This window comes from Epargyreus clarus, unplaced genomic scaffold (genome assembly GCF_041222505.1).
Source record: "Epargyreus clarus isolate Ecla_fem2 unplaced genomic scaffold, WU_Ecla_fem_2.2 ptg000026l, whole genome shotgun sequence".
Classification (NCBI taxonomy): Eukaryota; Metazoa; Arthropoda; class Insecta; order Lepidoptera; family Hesperiidae; genus Epargyreus; species Epargyreus clarus.
The window spans coordinates 16,982,011-17,002,877 of record NW_027332233.1 but is presented as its reverse complement, the minus strand read 5'-3'; the positions used below and the strand labels follow the sequence as shown (position 1 = coordinate 17,002,877).

Genomic DNA, 20,867 nt, shown 5'->3' with positions numbered 1-20,867 from the left:
CTCTGATTTTTAAAAGTTATGTGCGTTTTACAAATTAATTATCACTTGTCCGAATTTCAAATCCCACGTTACGTTTGTTAGTTATGTGCGTTTTACAAATTAATTATCACTTGTTAATGAGCGTGTATTAAAACTTGAGGTCCTACATATGTAAAAGATGTGGCAATAAGGAACTCCAAGGTATTTGTACAGGCTACACATAGATTATTTCCCTTAACTATTAGAAAAAAAGATATTTAATGTTTTGTGATTAAAATTGAGCGAATAGTGTGAAATACCTAATAACCATTTTTGATGCAAATTTTCATCGATCGAAATAAAGAATTTTGTACAATTTAGTTATACTGTAGTTATTTTTTCAATATCAAAGGTTTTCGCTTTCAAATTAAAAGACGACGTACGGATACACTCTGGTCGCAACTTTGGCTTATATTTTGGTGGACATAATTTCAAACTTACAAAATTTTCTGCATCAGCTGTTCTGTTATTTAATGCACAGAAATGCGCAATAGGACACAAGATTTCCAAGTAACATTTCCGTTTTAGTTCACAAAGTCGCTTACCTACAAAGGAAACTTGGAATAGAATTGGTATATTTACGGCTAAAGATTCGACTTTGAATTTTAAGCTGGATTTTGTCCTATTTTTTATAATGTTACAAAAACATAATGGTATGGTAACATAATGGTACATACTTTTAACAAAATTGCATTAGTGAATTAGAATGCAGGTCACTGACGCCTGTTGTTATTTGTCAATAACTCCTATAAACCAATAAAACTTAAAATGTATGTGAGACAGTAAAATGGTACATACTTTTAACAAAATTGCATTAGTGAATTAGAATGCAGGTCACTGACGCCTGTTGTTATTTGTCAATAACTCCTATAAACCAATTAAACTTAAAATGTATGTGAGACAGTAAGAGGAGTGGCGACGGCGCTTACGGAGTTGAACCGCCAAGGATTATATTACGTTTCTCCGGTTGCGTTCCTCTGGAGATCCCGGAGTCCTTTACGCAGCGCCGAGGATGGCCACCGGGGGGGTATCCAGTAATAAATCCAGCTAACAAGCGAATAATAGCCACAATAATTGCAATTGAAAATAAAGTGTCTACAACAAAATAATTGTAATTACAACTTTTTCCGTTTAAAATCTGGACACCGGCAGTAACTAGCCGTGTGCCGTTAAACTTGCTTTCAGCCAGTTAAGAAGTTAATTAATCGAAGTTTCACTGCAGAGCGACTTCTTGTTCAGTCAATCAGCTGTGTAATGGACAGCGACGAGTCGGATCCACGGATACTTTGGTACTTTTAAAGTTTTTCTTTTTTGTCGGTAATTTGTAAATGTGATTCCGTTATTATAGTTCGCCTGTAGTGAAACTACCGCTACGTTGATTTCTAAAACAGCAGACGGGCTACTTGATGGAAAGTGGTCACATGTACATTTGCAAAACCAGAGAAGTTGTCTTTGTGGAATAGTTTAATGATCATAGCCGTGTGCCGTTAAACTTGCTTTCAGCCAGTTAAGAAGTTAATTAATCGAAGTTTCGCTGCAGAGCGACTTCTTGTTCAGTCAATCAGCTGTGTAACGGACAGCGACGAGTCGGATCCATGGATACTTTGGTACTTTTAAAGGATTTTTTGTCCGTAATTTGTAAATATGGTTCAGCTTTTTCACCGCTTTTTTTTTATAAAACAGCAGACGGGCTATTTGACGGAAAGTGGTCATATGTATATTTGCAACACCACAGGAGTCGCCTTTGTGGAAGAGCTCTTTTGCACAATTTTAAGGAACTCAAAGTCATAATACTCCGGAAGGTGAGTCATTTGTAGCAGGTATTATTAACAATCCAATAATAATGTTAAACACTACTTTGTTTAATGATCATAGAGAGATACTAGCCGTGTGCCGTTAAACTTCCTTTCAGTCAGTTAAGAAGTTAATTAATCGAAGTTTCGCTGCAGAGCGACTTATTGTTCAGTCAATCAGCTGTGTAATGGACAGCAACGAGTTGGATCCTCGGATACTTTGGTACTTTTAAAGTTTTTGTTTTTTGTCACTAATTTGTAAATGTGGTTCAGCGTTTCGACTGCAGCAGACGACGACGACAGCAGTTCGACTGTCGTAATAACACCACCACATCTGTTTTCACTTTATAGTATAAATGTACAATGATTTTAAATACTGCGATTAGATTTAAAAGGTAAAATAGAGACAATTTGTAGATAATAGGTAAATCGTTTATTTATTGGATTTGATTGAAGTCCACCTTACAGTCGAACATAAATGCACTGATAACTACTTTACTACTGAACTTAATCTTTCAAATTAGATCAAAGCACATTGACATCTTTGGTATTAGGCAGACAGAGTCGTAGCGGTCGTGACAATGAAGTCGAACTACAAACAGATCTATAGTCGATTACAAAAAATTACAGCAAAGGAATACAATTAGCAATAATAATTATTTCATTAAATTTAAACCTTTATATATTCGCAGTACCCGGAGTGCACTTGACGCGTAATTACTGGCGCGCGGTACCCTTTTGTTTCGCGAATTAGTTTGTTATTGTCGGTTTAAAGTGTGTGTAACGGAACACGGTAATGTATTTCCTACTTTCCGTAAATGGGCGGCCGGTGTTTTTAAAGATTTTAAGTTTTTAAATCCGAATTAGTGATCATATAACAAAGGAGCTTTTGCCCGCGGCTTCGCTCGCGTTACGAAGTAATATTTTCATCCCCTATGTTATCCCCTTAATTGAGTAGTATTGATCAAAATTATTTCTTAGCGGATGCCTACGTCATAACATCTACCTGTATGCCAAATTTCAGCCCGATCCGTCCAGTGGTTTGGGCTGTGCGTTGATAGATCACTATGCCAGTCAGTCACCTTTGAGTTATATATATTTAGAAGATTGGCAAATAAATCCAATAAAATTAATTTAATAATTATAATTTTAAATCATATTATGTTCTATTAGGGAGACATGCGCACATATATAAATGCAAATGTAAATACGTACAAGTGATGCTGCAATGATAACACTATATGATATGTTTGGTATAGATAGCTTATAATGTACTATTTGAATAGGTATATAGATTATTCTAATTTAGTCATTATGAGTAGCTCACCCTGAAAGATATTGGCATCTACTCCTATATGGAGTTAATAACGAAAACCGTGAGTGCAAGTAACCACCAAACAATAATAGCAGTGATAGCTTAGTGGCTTAAAGGTTGTAGAACCCTTTGTGGTTTGTCTCCGGCGGCACCACCGCCACACTTATTTCTACCTAATAACAGCAGTGTTAGGCGCTGCTGTGTTCCGGTTTGAAGGGTGTGGTAAGGGAGACATACTTTTCAGAGGCGTTCCAGCTTAGTCCTCAGGGGTAGCGGCACATGTGGCAGACCTCAGGTAAGAATATCTAATCCTATCTGGGGTTGATTACGGATGTCCATGGGCGCCAGTAGCCACTTACCATCAGGTGGACTGCATGCTCGTCTGCCACTGCTATATTATAAAAAAAAATATATGAATAATTGCCTAAACGGTGAAGGACACATTCGTGAGGAATCCTGCACGTCTGAGAGTTCTTTAGTCTGCGCCATAAATCATTAAGAATTACGCTTGCTCGATAAAATATTTCACCACAACACATATTAATAACACATTCCTTTCCCGATAATTATAATACCGTACGTTACAGCAATGATTCGATAATAATTATCAGATAGCGATCGTGTTATTTATAATTCCTTAGTGATAACCTACTGAAGAATTTTTACGTATTTTGATTGTGTTATGGTGTTTAAGCGTCACCATTTTTTAACTCGAATGCGGATGTTAAAGTTTATTAAGTGTACGTTTGTATGTATATATGTATGTATGTATATATGTTTGTTTGTATATAGCTCATTCATTGGCATGCTCTGTAGCCCCAACGGCTTGACAGATTTTAACATTTGATTTACCGTTGGATTCGTCGAAATTGTGGGAATGACACAGGGGATTTGCTTAAGAAGTCCATTTATTTGTTTGTATAATAATTCTCTAGTTATATTTTTTGTTTGATAGATGAAGCAAAGATATACTCTCAATAATTCTCAGTATCGCCCTTGGACTTTAGTTATAGGACAGAATTAACTGAGATCGATCACAGACAATTGTCTCGAGCTACCATATAACACATGTTTACTATGTCATAAAATGAAATCACGTAATGGTGCATTTATATTTACAGACATATACGTGGTAGACACGATCGGTGGTCAAAAAAGTTATCGTTGTAATATAATGATTATGTTTATGAACATAACATGACCGCGCAGGCAAGACTCTGTCAAAATATGGCAAAAAAAAAATAAACTTTCAAAATCCATAGATAAAAATGGAACTTTTGTAGCCGGTAAGTAAAATAATACTACCTGTTCAATCAATGTCAACTTGCAGGTGTGTAGATGTAAAAATTCGACCAAAGTTGTCTTTTAATGTCCTATCATGCCACATGTTGTCGTCTTGATGTAATCATGCAGACGTTATGTACCTACCGTCTCGCTCCCACTTCCTTATTATTAGGAAGCATTATAAAGTGTAAAGAGATGACTTCTCAGGAAGACCAGGCCGTGCGTTATTCTTTTAGCCTTTTGGCAGCGCCGTGCGCATCACCCCTGATACGATTCGAGTCTGCTGGTAGGCTTGCAATGCAAGTTTGTTGCTATTTATCTTCTCATCTACTGGAAAGAGCATTGTGTCATACCTCTTAAAAATCTATACATAATACAGTCTATTATGTCCTTAGGTAGAAATGCGAGGCCTGTGTGTACCGCACACTACTTATCAATATTTTTTAAAAGCAGGATCATTAAATAATTTACAAAAACTATTTTACTCTATCGATGTTAATTTTAGACTATAAAGCTTCAGATTGGTTGATCGCATTGATTTTACTTATGTTGCAGCTGTGGCTACACGTAAGTAAAAGCAAAACCAGTACCAAATAATAGAGTGTTCGTTCGTTCGTAAAATAAAACTTTAAAACCGCTTGAAATTCCCAGAGCATGGCATGCTGGGCGAAACAAAATATTAAAGGAATTCCCGCTATTCGAGAGAAATTCCCGCGCGTGAAAAGTGCGTTCCTATGGAGAGTACGGCTCGTGGCATTGTTAGCATGACCGGTGTGACGTCATGCCTGATTATTTTGGTTGTAGAACAAGGATGAGCTCATTTGAATTATGTCTTAAAACTTAGTAGCGAAACTGCTGTCAGATTTTTAAGGATTGTCTCGCAACTGGCGTATAATGGATTGCATGGACGCAAACATAGATTTTTCCATCTTATTTTAGTACACTTGCAATTTTGTCTGGTTCTATGTCTTACTTATAAGAATATTTGTGTGGTCGCGTTTTTTCTTGTATTTTGCTGTCATAAAGTAAAATATATTTGTTTCGTAAATTTGTTTAAAAGTAGGTAGGTGTAAACAAAACTAAGTTATATTTTATAATACTCTTTAATCATCACGTATATAATATTTAGCTTTAAGGATACATTTAAATTAGACATACGTACTAATATGTTCAGTACCCTTAGTGTGAGTTTTTACGTTTTTACAAAAATGACTGTTAGCCCCTAAACGCCCCTAGCGCACTGTACCAGAACTGATTGGAAATGTATGGGAAATACGTAAACAAATACAAAAACAGGCATTTTTGTAAAAACGTAAAAGCTCATACTAAGTGTACAGATTTTTTGAATAATTATGTAGTCTTTAGGTGCATTATAAAATATATAAACAAATCTCTTTCATTGTTCAAATAAGAAGTATACATTAACATATACATAATAAAACTGAGCGCACTATACTCTGTTTTGTGTGTAGAAAATAATTTTTAATATTTGTTCAACATAAATATGAACTATTTACACGGCGATTATGTTCTTTGGTGAAACAGCAATAGAATTTACTAGTTACCTAATTCAAATATGTGACTAGTTAGAATAAATAACTACATCTACCTTACGAAATATACGAAGAAGCGTCCATTTTTTCCATTGTTTTCCTTAAACGTTATTTGTTCAATCAATAGGTATCAGGAACAATCCGTTTCGGTACACATTTCATTCCACATCAAAGGAAGGACAATCACAAAATAAATAAATGTCAAATTACACAGTAGTCACTTCAACGTAAGGATCCGAATTCCACGAGATAACATTGTAGTTGCTCCACACGAAATTTCCTTTTAACGACAAAGGGGCCTCAAAAGCCAGATACAATATTGCGTTCGCGCCATTCTCGAACACTTTTGACGACTTCTTTCCCTCCCGGCTCGATATATTTCCCGGGTTCACGCAATTTATCACCACGCCTTTATCTGACCATTCTCTGTGTTGCAGAAATGTCACGGCATTCAAAGCGACTTTGCTCACCGCGTGTACGTTCAGACCCCACCCTTCGGTCTTCTCCACTCCTTTTCTAGCCGCTTCCTCATAATCCTGTAATACTGCAACTAAATCGTCCTCCGTTAAAGTTGGATCACTTATCCTGTTCCGTATGGCTTCATTTTCGATCGTGGTTAAAAGTCCCGCTGGGCCCGACACATTTATCACTTTAGCATTTTCATTCAACAGCGGGTATATTAACTTCCCAAAATTGATGTATCCGTAGAAGTTGACGCTCAGAGTTCTTCTAACTTTCTCGGCGTAAGTCAGATTCTTTTCCACTGGCAGGTAGTCTGTGTTATTTATTATTAAGTCTATTCTCTCATCCAGATCTTGCATGTGATGTCTGAAGTTTATTATGCTCTTCGTGTATGTGATGTCCATTCTAAAATACTCAAGATCGGCGGCATGTTTCGCGAATGTTTCGTATATATTGTAGCCGGTGGTTTCATCTTCTGTTGTGAAGTATATTTTTCCTTTATACACTTTGACCAGTTGCTTCAATACTTGATAACCTAGGTTGCTAGCGGCGCCTACGACGACAGCTACGTTGCTCATGGTGTCTAGATTATTACTAGCGTGGAATACGAGTTTATCGTCGTTATCGGAGGCCATCGCATCCCGCGGCCCGTTATCAGTGGAATGACAGCGGCTGTAGGTGTAAAACAAGATAAAATGTTGTGCGAGATAATGTGGAAATTTGTCGAGTGCTGCGGAATCTTCAAAATGATGCTGGATGATAAAAGTGATGGAAAATGATAAGGAAATGTTATTCATTTATTGTGAATTTTCCGATAGAAAGCGAAAAATACAGGTCAATAGAATTTGATGCATATAATTCGTAAGTGCCCACAAAAGGGTTCCCATAATTTCACAAATATATTAACTTATAATAATATGTATAACAACAGTTTAATATGACTAATACGATGTAAGATAATTGTCGAAAAACAAATATTATCACTTTTACTGTATTGTAAAAAATACGTGTACGATAAATTAATGTAGTAGCCAAATTAATCCTTATCTTCTTATCATGTGTATCATTAGCGAGCGTAATCATTTTACGGACGTTCCACTGAATGGACAAACAATCAGGGCAAATAATCTTAACAACCGCTTTAATGTCCTCGTAGGGTATTATAATATACAAGCGGGCAACGAATATGCATGCCACGTAATGGTTAAGCACTGCTGCCGTACATGGATATCCAGAGAAGATAAGTACTTGAGAATGGTAACAGATTCCTTGCTACCCTTGAGGACTATTTACATTATAGACTGCTGTTATTAGGATAAAGGTGTGGTGGTGGTGCCTACGAAGTAGAACCACAAAAAGTTCAACCACCATCAAAATAGATAATGACGTTTTACAAACGTAATGCATTATAATAATATTATAACGTATACAGCTGTTTATAAAAACACATTTCCGAGTTGTGACTTTTTAAATTCTAAACTAATAATAAAACGAAGTAAAAAAATGATCTTGTTTTCTTTATACTTAACGGTTCGGATATGTCCGGATAAACCGGTTTTAACCGGTGTTTCATGAAAAGATAGAATACCTTGCTGACAGTGGTAAAAACTAATCACTCTGAACTCAAGTATGCTAGGCACATTATGAATGAATGGTTTGAATATTAAAATTCTAGCATAGATCTTTATAAATTGGTACTAAATCAGTAGGAATATTAACAGGTTGTCCCTATAGTTCCGGGACCAGAATAAGGCTACGGTATCCCCTGCCTGTCGTATGAGGCGGGTAAAAGGGGCTTCCGGGTGGCAAGTTTGGCGGGAGGTCAAACCGCCTGGCCAGCGACCCCGGGAAGGATAGCGGGATGTGTGGTGGCATACTGTCGTGTACAACAGACGGTGTGGCGAGCGGCAAGCTCACCTGGGCGGAGCCCGACGGGGCAACGCGCTAAGAGGACTCCGATTGCGTTCCTCTGGAGATCGGGATCTCCAGTCCTTTACGCAGCGCCGAGGACGGCCACCGGGAGGGTTTTAGTGCGGTAAGAATCGCACATAACTCTGTGTCGCTCCCACGGCACGGTACCTTACGGAGGTTTCCCCCTCGAAAAGAAAAAAAGGAATATTAACAGGTATTTGGAAAGAAACAGAAATCACCGTAAAACCTGTAAAACAGAGCCAGTTCTTTTCTACAATATTTGTTCTTATTTCTAACCGCGTCCCCGGGTTCATTCCCCGATGTAAATGTGTGAGTAGCCGCCTCAAAGGGGCCGATAAATATTTATTGCCACTTACAAATTTGTCGTCTGGGCGTCTGGTGGACTTCGTGTTATTTTCAATTTTATTTTACATATATCATTTTGTTAGGGAAAGAATTTGCTAGGGATGTAAGGATTGTATTTATTATACAAGTTGTAGTACTGTCATTACTATCATCGTCATCAACCCCAGTAGTCATTAGAATCTTATCTTTTATACTGTTTTAACACTGTCAGCGTTACAATTATCATCAACACCCCAATTTAGTCCCACCGTTGGGCACAGGTCTTTTTTCAGAGTAAAAAGAACCGCCCCAGTTCAGTACCCTTACCAGGAGTTTTTACGTTTCGACAAATATGACTATTTTGGTATTTGTTTACGTATTTGCCCATACAAATTCCAATCAGTGCCCCTAGCGGATTGTGTCACAACTAGGAAATCGTATTGGCACATACGTAAACAAATACCAAAACAGTCATATTTGTCGAAACGTAAAAACTCCTGGTAAGGGTACATGCTGTAGTCCATCACTCCGACCAAGTGCAAATTGGTGGACTTCTTACACTTTTAAGATCTTTTTTCCCAACTCTTAGACATTGTCTAATGTTAGTAACGTTACAGTAACCTAATATGATATTTAATGTTATAAAGGATGTTAACAGATATGTTGGTTCTTCTAAGGAGTTATTATATCTTGCAAGTAACTCTTACTTTTGCCATTTTGTATGTTCGTAGACTCAGCGAACATGTATGTATTCTATTTCAATACTATGTCCATTAAATCAGTACATGGCAACACGAATGTTATGTGACAGGAATATATACAATTTATAAAATAACAGCTATTTAAATATTAAGCCTCCAAAATAACTATGTGACATTTTAATATGCTTACAAAGAAAACACAACCATGAACTTCAATTATTCAAAAACATAACCAAATTTTCGAATTTATTTATTGACCAAAGTTATTTTTGTAACACTTTCCCCGACCGGACGCCGATCTCTATAATAAGATCATTTGTTATAAATTAATAATACTTGACGCTGAAGCTTCCTCGCAACCTAAAAAGGCTTCTTTGTTGCGTATCGCAGGAAGCGCCTCCAGCTTCCGGGGTCACACTTCCGTTGGAATTATACGGTGCGAACGTAGCCTGATGAATACCGATTGTAACTTGTCACTTGGCTCTAAGTGGAATTGTCGATGAAATTCTAAACGTGTTTTCAAGGTTAACTTGTTTTGAAATGAAGATAAAGAACTTACATATGTAAAATATGTTTGTATGCCTTCCAGTGCCGGATTCAGTGGTTTCCGTATCAAGTTGGGAGTCAATACGCTACTTGCAGGTCAGCATGGTATACCCTAGGCCACATCATCGCTTGCACTGGATTGATGAATCAGACTGAATAGAGGCAGAACGTGTGCCGTTTCCTAAGAAAAAACCATGATTGTTCAGTATTTTGTTTGACGGTACACTTAAAAAAGTTGTTCAATTATCTATACTAATATTATAAAGATGAAAACTTTGTTTGTTTCTTTGATTGTAATGAATAGGATCAAAAACTACTGGACCGATTTTAAAAATTCTTTCACCATTCGAAAGCTACATTATCCACGAGTAACATAGGATAGATTTTATATGAAATATATTTGATAAATAGATTTTAAGGCGGTACAAAGTTTGCCAGGTCAGCTAGTTCATTATATAATATGATTTTTTAGTATAATTTTGAATCAGGTTCACTTTTACTTTAGGGTAAAACATTACGTAATAATTTTAGGGTACGTTGAAAACTATTTTCTTGTACATTAATACCTCATAACTTAAGCTCAATAGCTGTGAATAAGTACCCCAATAAACGTTAAATGCTTTTCACGTGGGCGCCGTAATATTTTATTGCTGAAAACTATTATAGATATCTTCACGAATTGTAGAATCGTAAACAGCTCGGTGAAGTAAATTCCATCGGATGTCGTCAATTTTACAGTCCCTCGTGAAAATCACGACGCTAGTAGGGTGACGGTGATTCAGATTGCATTTTAGTCAAAGTTTTTCGTTAAATTGTTTTGTAACATGATTGGACGACAATGCCCCACGATGGGCGCAACGGTGACATGCAACGGGTGTCGGCGATACGTAATGAAAGACGGTAGGTACTTGTATTCTTTTTTTTTATAACATAGGAGTAGCAGACGAGCATGCAGTCCACCTGATGGTAAGTGGCTACTGCCGCCCATGGACATCTGTAATCAACCCCAGATAGGATTAGATATACCTACCTGAGGTCGGCCACAGATGCGCTGCTACCCCTGAGGACTAAGCTGGAATGCCTCGGAAAAGTATGTATGGCAGCGCTTAACACTGCTGTTATGAAGCAGAAATAGGTGTCGCGGTGATGCCGCCGGAGTCGAACCACAAAGTCGAATATTTCCAATTGAAACTACTAAATATTTACTTTCGGGACTACTTTAGGATTATTTTCGTTAAATTCGATGTTTAAATTTGGTTGGCCGTAGTGCAATCACGACGGTCTATCTTATTGAAACAAATGAGTAAGTGAAAGCAAAATATATATATTTTAATGACCCTAATTGTAAACATTGAAAAAATTCTAAAGACGAGTAAATTATTAAAATAATCGAACTTGGAATTTAGTTTTTACGTAACTAAAAATCTATTCGATAATCAGTTTATTATAAATCGATTAAAAAGGACTGTACCCATGAGTTCCATATTCAAATATTTGTTCTCACAATATTCATATAAAAATTCGATTCGATAAACGGTTTATTAAAAGTCTGTTTAAAGTACTGTATCACCTAACAATTCTTTATACAAATACTTTTCCCACAATTCATTTTACCCCGGCATACTCTGCGGCGTGGTGTCTCTACAGACTGGCCGTAAATGTTTATTGTTTCTAAAGCACTCGATATAAATGTTCAACTCGCTCTCCACGTCTCGTCAATCCTCTTTCTCTTTATTTTGTATAAATATCCCTTTCGTTTCACTTAAATACATTGACAGGTTTTATACCCATCTTTTTATTTACAATATTTCGTCTCGCAGGGAAGGGAAAGTATACAAATAATGGTATTGAGTGAATTTTGTTTTCTTTTATTCATATAATTTGTTTTGTTTTTTATTTGGTGGCAAGGAAATGTTTTTGATAAATTTAGTTATGAATAGGTCAATGTAAATGATAGTGAAAAATATACTTATCTAAGGCGTTCCAACTTAGTTATCAGGGGTAGCAATGCATTTGTCGCCGACCTCAGGACTGCATGTTATATTGTTATTCTTACTTCTTTTATATAAAAAAAACATGAAAATGGTAACATTAGTCAAGCTTTTAGGCTACAGAACGTATGGAAGAAATAAGCATATGTACGTACAATAAAAAACTACCCTCCTGCAGTAGTCGCGTTCAAAATCGCACTTCACTTAATCCTTGAGGAAATCGATCAAAATTGAATTTGTCGTTGCATGATTTCACTCGACTCAACAAATAAAAAATGATTAATCGAATGACGTGTTCGTTAAAGTGGCAATAAATATATTGCAAAGATACAATGTGCGTGACATAATTGGAAGATAGTTGTAGTTTCGTGACAAGCCTCATAAACTCGTTGTAATGTGTTGTTTACGAGGAGTCAGTTTGTAACACGATAAATGTCACGCGGATACATTATTTTGTAGTCTTATTGTAACATGTGCTTATTTGATCTCTTATGACGGTTTTTGAGACAAATATGATATTTTTACCCGACTGCAGCGGGTAATGGTCTTCGATTGTATGTCTTACATTGACATGTTTTACAGACTTAATGGCGAGACGGACTCTAACATACATTTGAAGGTGTTAGAACCCTTTGTGGTTCGACTCCGGCGGCACCACCGCCACACCTATTTCTGCCTAATAACAGCAGTGTTAGACGCTGCTGTGTTCCGTTTTGAAGGGTGTGGTACGTGAGAAATACTTTTCCAAGGCGTTTCAGCTTAGTCCTCAGGGGCAGCGGCGCATCTGTGGCCGACCTCAGGTAGGGAATATCTAATCCTATCTGGGCTTGATTATGGCCATGGGCAACAGTAGCAGGGCACGTATATTACAATTTTATAAAATCAAAATGGTGTCTCCAATTTCCTTTTTGGCGCGACATATGTTACTTATGCCGACGAGTTTCTCGTTTTTGAAAACATGACTTTTATTAAAGTTAAATCTGGGAAAGAGATGAGGATAGAATTTAAATTCGGGCACGCCCTCATACGAATGTCTAAAGTGCGTTAGTAGGCACAGCGTCTTTTCGAAGTTAAACTTCTCTACGTGCGTTGCGGTTAAGACGAGTGTGTAAAATTAGAATTGTTATACGAAAATGATATAAGGCTTACGATAAGTGTCAATTTGTCAGGCTAGGAGTAGTGCTTCCACAGTCGACTCACGGGAACTTCTACCACTTGTAATGGTTGAGGTAATACTGACATATGAGGTATTCCAAATTGTCCTGAGGGGTAGAAATATATGTATCGAATTTAAGTAAAACTTCATTTTTTATATCGAATTGATAACAAATTAAAAGTTGGGTGAAGTTTTTGTGGTTTGACTCCGGAGACCGCCAGTCCGAATTCTGCTAAATATCTATAGCATTCAGCGCTGCCATGCTCCATGCCGTGGTTTGTATTCTACAAGAGTAGCAAAGCATCTATAGCTGACCTAGTTAGGACTCTAACCTTGGCTGCGGTTGATTACAAGTGTTTATGGGCAGCAGTCAGCACTTGTCATCAGGTGAACTGCATGCTCATGCGCTATTTCTAAATAAAAAAATATCAGCAGGTTAAATGACTACTTCGAACAGTTTGGATAACAGCCACATATTTTTACGACCTAACAGTTTTACACGTAACCATCTCACCCCGATGTCCGTATTGATTTATGTAAATATCTCTACCCCTGTTTGTGTTTTGTATACGAGGTGCTACTTATTAATCGCATGCCCCCAGACAACCTCCATCGATTACCCTTGCGCTCGGAAATAGGCTATTTTTTCATCCCCTTTGATGTTAAAAGAATAGCTGTGGGATGTGGAAAAAAGAAACAGTATAATTCCTTGGTGTATTTTGGGTGCCATGAACACACACTCTTACAAGTAAATAAATATATGTAGCTAGATTAGATACCTTAATGTACTTGTCTTCCATTAGGAGAGGTGTAATTTTTACTAGTATAGTATTCTTTGATTTCATTCATGAAACATTTTGAGACAGAAAAACATAAAAAGAAGACAAATTTGGCTTATCTTTTATTTATGTTTAGTTCAATTAAAAATACTTTGATATATTGACCGGAACTATACTCAAAGTATAATTTTGTGGGAAGTAAGCCAAAAAAATTCTTATCGTAATGCAATATGCTTGAAGCAGAGCTTTTTTGGGCGTAATTGAAGTAATTATTTACTTAAAAAAATGCTATCAAATTGTCAATATAAATTCGGAAAATATATCATATTATCACTTTTATTTCTACGAGTATACTTAGGTAATTAAACCTACTTAATTAATTTGCGAACACAATACAGTTTACACCCAAGACACAATACCCTGGCACTTCCAAAATGTCAATACAAAGGTCCCGAATGAAAATTTGGAAGATGGCGCCTGGTATCCTATTACCTAATTAAAATTTATCGAATCATTAAAGGTAACGTTGTCAGGGTCGTTGGGAAGATGCAGAAGAGGTCGGGATTAAATAGTAATGGTCCAGGCTAGTTATTAAGCAGCTATGCATATTTATTTCACTGCGGACCTCAATTTTATTAATACGTAGTCAGTCCTTGGTTTTATTGGTTAATGTTTTATTTATATTTAATATGGATATTATATTTTGCGTTAACTCTACTTTATATTTAGAGAAGGCAAAGTTACTATCAATTTTTCTGTAAAAATCGCGCAAAAATAGGTTTTTTGTATTTCTCAGAATAGGCCATTAAATTTTTTTGAATTTTGATTTACTTTTTGGTTTATATACATATAATACAAAGCATTGCATCATAATACGTTGCGACATCGTGTAGTGTATTTTTACGAACACACTCCATAGATTTCTATGACACGACATCGGTTCGGGAACGTTTTATAACACGTAACATGATTCGACGTAGTGTGTATATTCGACGCAAATGTGTATTAACCCTTACTGCAACGACATGGTATTTAATTTTTAATATCATGTGAAAATTCACTTCATCGCTGACAGAAACACCAATATTTCAAAGAATACATTGAATGTAATTGTTTTTCCTAACACGATTACGCCTCAGTGGAAGTTTAATCCGCTACAATTTGTCACATTGTGCTTCGAAGCGGACTTCCAAGTTTGTGGCAACTTTCAATGCTATCGGCCCGAGTTTGTCTTAAGGTCCCGCGACTTGTTTCGTGACTCGTTACAAATTTATTATTCTACTTGATTCTGCTGAGACCTTCGCTTGGACAATGAAGTTGGTAAAAAAATCTAATATTAATACCCTTATTGTTTTAGCAGGATTTTTATGGACTATAAAGAAGTTAAAATTTGCAGTAAATAATAGTGGCAACGTTTTTGCATTTTACTGCTTCCTATGGGTCTATCAGAGATTTGTCCCATTTATGGACATAAATGGGAGTGCCTTGGAACACCAATACCTTGGAGCACCAACAGTGAATATATAACAGTGAGTATAATGTGAATTAGCCGAGATTTTCTATTAATTCGGCTTTCTTAATACCTTTCTATTTATTTATTTATTTATTTATTTATTCTAGTAATACCGCTTAGTAGAAAAGTTATTTTATTTGTCCTCAAACCGCCAATAAGGCCTGTGACTCAACGTAACGATAGCATGTTTTAGATTCATGTTACCGTGCCTACTATAGAACGAAAGCGTGGATGTATGAGTGCACGCATGCCTTGTTTTTTTTGGAAAATTTAAACATTAAATTTTTTGTTCCAAAATTATTAAGTTTACCAATCAGCGACTAGTGAATTTCTAAGAACCTATTATTATAAAATCTTTAAATTAAATGTAAGTAAAAGTGTTCGAAAAAGCCATTCGCATACTCAATTTATTTTACACAATGTAGCTTAGTTGTGTTCTCGACCACCATGCTCTACAAATACTACTTCAAAACGTACTTTAAGTTGCCGGAACTTTCAATGCTATTTGCCCGAGTTTGTCTTTAAGGCCCGAGCAAGTTTCTCCGTGACCCGAGCTCAGATTTTTGATTCTATTACGAAAATAACCGAAGCTTGTTAGTTGAAACTGAGTAACAACGCTACTGCACTACGTCTTTATTGCAAACTGACTAATTAAGTTGCTCTTGTGAGCTGTGATAGTCTAGTGGTATTAATTTTGGCTTTCCCCGCTTAAAAGCCAAATATTTGGTTTTGACCAAATTTGTGTTAGATACTATTGGTTATGAATTTTAAACATTTATTTGAAGGTTTTGTTTGAAATTAATCTCGGATGCATTTTCTTATTCAGCTTAAATTAGCCTCCTGCTGCCTCTTCTTATATCTGTGAGCTGAAGCTTCAGCTCTTTACATTCATGCTTTTGCAATGCTTTCGTCGTCGCCTGAAAATTAATGTATCTACAACAATATTAATACTCGATACATTAACAGTTCAATTTATTAATACCTTTTAATTTTTGATTTACCACGGTGAAAATTTTGGGTCAGCCAAAGGTAAATAAATACTCCGAACTAAGAAAGTCATTGGCAAATGCATCTGATTGTAGCTTCTTTTCCTCCCCTTCACGAAGCTTTCTACAAATAGAGCTTAATACAAGTTTAATCCTTTACAATTTGTCAGAACGTACTTCCAAGTTTCCGGGAGCTTTCAATGCTATTGGCTGGAGTTTGTCTTTAAGGTCCGAGCAAGTTGCCCCGACTCGTCTCAGATTTATTATTCTGTTGGCAACTTAGTTCTGATAGCTCCCACTTACAATCCGATGCAATTAGGTTGCATTCATTTAGAACACTGCAATATAATTCGGCGTTTAACAAGTTTTGTGTGCCAAGTCGAAAGCTGGTTTTATGATACGTAAATTAATAAATTTGTTTATTTTAAACTGAAGTTCTAGACAATTTTTGGTAATTCGAGCCAGATAGTTTATTGTGTTGAATAATACTAGTATTATCTAAATATATATAACTCAAAGGTGACTCACTGATATAGTGATCTATCAACGCACAGCCCAAACCACTGGACGGATCGGGCTGAAATTTGGCATGCAGGTAGATGTGAAAAACATTAATGGTTGAATGCACCTGGTAAGTATTAATTAACATATTATATTAGTTAAGTACACAAATCCGTGAACCACATCACATTTACTAGACGAACTTGTAACGTTTCGATACGGTCGTGTCGCTTGAGTTATGTTTGTATTACTTAGTTCGTCGTGTTTCGGCGGATTTGCGAATAAATTGGCTCTAAATCTGTTTATTACAGAACTTTCACTCTCAGCTTCACTTCGAGTTTGTTTTCGGATTCTGTGAGATACATCTCATATAATAGTATGGATTTTTCTTGAGAAAGACATTGTTTCGTACCTCATATGTTTTTAACCGACTTCAAAAAGGAGGTGGTTATCAATTCGGCCGGTATATTTTTTCTTTTTTATGTATGTACACGAATTACTCCGCCGTTAGTTGATCGATCTTAATAATTCTTTTTTTACTGTGTAGAGACGAGCTGAAAGTTGATCCCATTTAAATATGGTTAGGATCCATCGATGGGTTCTGGAGAAAATAAGGGAAACTCCTCCACCCATGTAAATATAATAGCAATAACTTCGCCGCCGTGAACCTATTTTAATGCCTTTAATTTCGTGTGTGGACAATTGCTACAAGTTGGTCCCATGTAAATATGATAAGGATCTGATTGAGTTCTGGAGACAAAATATGTAATCCCTCAACCGATGGGAATAATTGAGTTTTGTTTGAAGATATTTGGTGTAGGTTCTAATGAAATTGCCAAGCCAGTTCATCATTGACTATTTAAGGGTCTGATAATGTGGCTCGGAGACAAAATATGTAACTCCTCAACCGATGGGAATAATTGAGTTGTGTTTGAAGATATTTGGTGTAGGTTCTAATGAAATTGCAATGCCAGTTCATCATTGACTATTTAGTTAGGTTAGGTTGGAACATATAAGACAATATAAAACTAAGCAAGCAGGGCGCGGCAGCGCCCTGCGAGCGGGCGGTTCCAATTAATGTAACTTCAGACCTTACCTTAATTCATGATCACGTTTATATAATTTTGTATTGTATTAATATAAATGTTATTATGTCATCACTAAAAAGGGTGGAAATTTTTTTTAACAAAAAAAAAACCGACTACTATGTCACTACAAAGTAAAAAATAATTGAAATAAATGTTGGTTTAGTACATATTTCTGAAGTCGGCGCTCATATTAGACACGTTGTTTACATCGTTATCCAACGAAATATATTGAGCGCCGACTTCAGAAATATGTTTTTCTGCTGTTCAAACTAACGTGATTGCTTATACGAGTAATTAATACCACTCAGAATTAATATAGATTTACAAAACCCCTGAGTTGGTATTCATTGGCAGTTCCCAGGTGGTAGTTCCAGAAGTTACTGCTGAAGGCCGAACTCGTTAAAATTAATGCACGTTTAAGGATGAGCGATCCCTTAAGGAACAATAATCTGGGTACTATGTTCGCAAGTTCCGTTTGATTAATGTAGTTCGTGTAATGACTACTTTGTGTTTTGATTCAGTTAATAACTGTTATAGTCAGCGCCAAACTGCTACTCAGCTCTGAACATAGAAATGAGTCGCGTCGAATAGCAAATTGAAGATATTAGCAGGACGAACACAGCGCGGGCCCCTCCAGGCACCCGCCCGCTGCCCGCTCTCGCCCACGGGTACACAGCTGCGTTAGTAAGCCCTAACGGTGTCATGGAATATAAATGCTTATAGTTGTGCGCAACAACGTCAGAGCGGACTAGCAATTTGGCGTGGACTATACTTTTGCGTCCTTGGACCTCGAGAATGTCATTATGAGGTTTAAATCCAGGGTAGTGTTTTAATGACTTCAACAATGGCTTCAATATTAATGCGCCACTATTAGTAGTATATCGATCGCGCTACTGATGAACATAAGATTTTTTATTATAAGGGTGTGGCTGTCGGCAGTCTGACATAAAATGCGGCTGCGTCTTCGATTGACTTTTGATAGAAGCCATGCCCTTATACAGAGTTAGTTACATAAGTTCATGATCATGATGATAAAATGATTACTTCAAGAGGAGATGGTTCGTAGAACTATCTCCACATTGAGAATTTTATGCCGAATTTTCAAGCTGAGATGCGGCTATACTTCTTAATAAGATATAGGATGGTCATAGATTTTAGTAAAATTACTCACTTCTGACAAACAATGTAACCAATTTTTGCCAGCCATTTTTGCTTCCTCCTTCCTTGCATTGAATTGCTTCCTTCAATTACAAGGCGGTGAGATATCTATACTTATCTATGTTTATGGTATCAATAATCGAAAATCTAAAATATGTTTTGGATTGTCGACCCTGTTTCTAACCACTATCATTGCTACAGATTTTCGGGAAATTGTACTAATTAGTCGATATTCCTAGAACTGACATCGACTAACAAGCTCCTTTGTGAACTCAGGCGCTCATTACTCTGATTTCCAATATGAAATAAAAGTATATTTGGTTAAGGAGAGTCCAGACGTGCAACGGTACCTTGACATTTCCTTGTACCATACAATAAACGCTTTAACCGCTTTCTACACTCACAGCCCCACACTAGAATTCCCTGTGTCGTGAGTGCAATGGACACAAACATAGATAAATACACAAACACCCAGACCCAGAAACAGAAATCTAAATTCATCATTTACATATCTGTCTGGCCGGGGATCGAACCCAGGACCCTTTGCACGTCAGTCCGGTATGGTGGCCGCTCCGCCACGCGGGTCGTCATCATACTACATATCATACTGATTATAGTATTGACATTTTGAAGTTCGGTTGAGTTGGTTCGAACTCTTGAAAACCTCTATATCGTTCCTCTGTGCACACATAAACACAGTTCTGGATGCAATTCCGTCCATGCAAGAATGTAAACGATGAGTTCAATTTGTCTGCGTTACCAAAACCTAAATTTACTCTACAACTGGTAATTTTAATATCTTGGTAGTTGAATTTAATCTCCGACTATATGACTATTAAAAATATTCATACAATTTTATCTACTTGTTATTACTGTTTATAAATTTGACCTTGCAATGATATCATTACGTATTTATCGGAAATCTGTAATTCTTACATAAGGGTAAAAACAGTTTTTATTCGAGTTGAAATCGAATCAAACGCGAAAATGTTAACGCGCGTTCAACGCTCACCATCTGAAAGTACCTTAAACACGAAATAGTTACAACGATTCAAAGTATTACCGCACAGATCCATTTACTCCCAAAATCGTTGACATTCAGCATCACAAAGAGGTCGGCGGAGGTCAAACAAAGCCAGTCGGACTTTTTGTACCAATTATCGTTTTATCTAACGACTGTCACATTAAATAACTCTTGTCTTGACCGGAAAGTCGTACTATGACAATATAGGGATATGTAGACCTTGCTTTATTGAATGTGTATTTTCTTTATTGATTTAGATAATGTGATTTGTCTATTTGTCCACGAGCTATACAAGAATTCAACATGTAAATAAATAACGTATTATTTAAAAAAAATGATAGTAGGTAAAAATCGCCCCAAGAGTGGGAGCTCTAACCGCTCCCGGGAAGAACGATGGTATGTGTGACCGCACACCGTCGTACGCTCCACAAGGAGCGGCGAACTTCGGGGTTGCGGGTGGCAAGCGTGTGAGCTCGAACCGCTCGGTAAGCGACCCCGGGAAGGACGGTGGTATGTGTGGTCGCATACCGTCGTGCACACCAGACGGTGTAGTGAGCGTCAAGCTCACCTGGGCGGAGCCCGACGGGGCAACGCGCTAAGAGGACTCCAGTTGCGTTCCTATGGAGATCCAGGAGTCCTCTACGCAGCACCGAGGTCACCGGGGGGTTTTAGTGTGGTAATAGTCCCACACAACCCGTCGTTGCTCCCACGGTGTCGGGTACTTTTTGAAGGTATCCCCCACG

At 37.0% G+C, this 20,867-nt stretch overlaps 2 protein-coding genes across 2 annotated transcripts in view; one reads left to right on the top strand and one right to left on the bottom strand.

Annotated features, from left to right (window-relative positions):
- Positions 1-20,867, top strand: part of mmd (disintegrin and metalloproteinase domain-containing protein mind-meld) — a 544,021-nt gene that overhangs the window by 28,769 nt on the left and 494,385 nt on the right. The gene's annotated exons all lie outside the window — the stretch shown is intronic.
- LOC140753150 (carbonyl reductase [NADPH] 1-like) lies at positions 6,170-7,003 on the bottom strand. Its single transcript, XM_073087574.1, has one exon. The coding sequence runs from the start codon at positions 7,001-7,003 to the stop codon at positions 6,170-6,172; it is 834 nt and encodes a 277-aa protein (XP_072943675.1).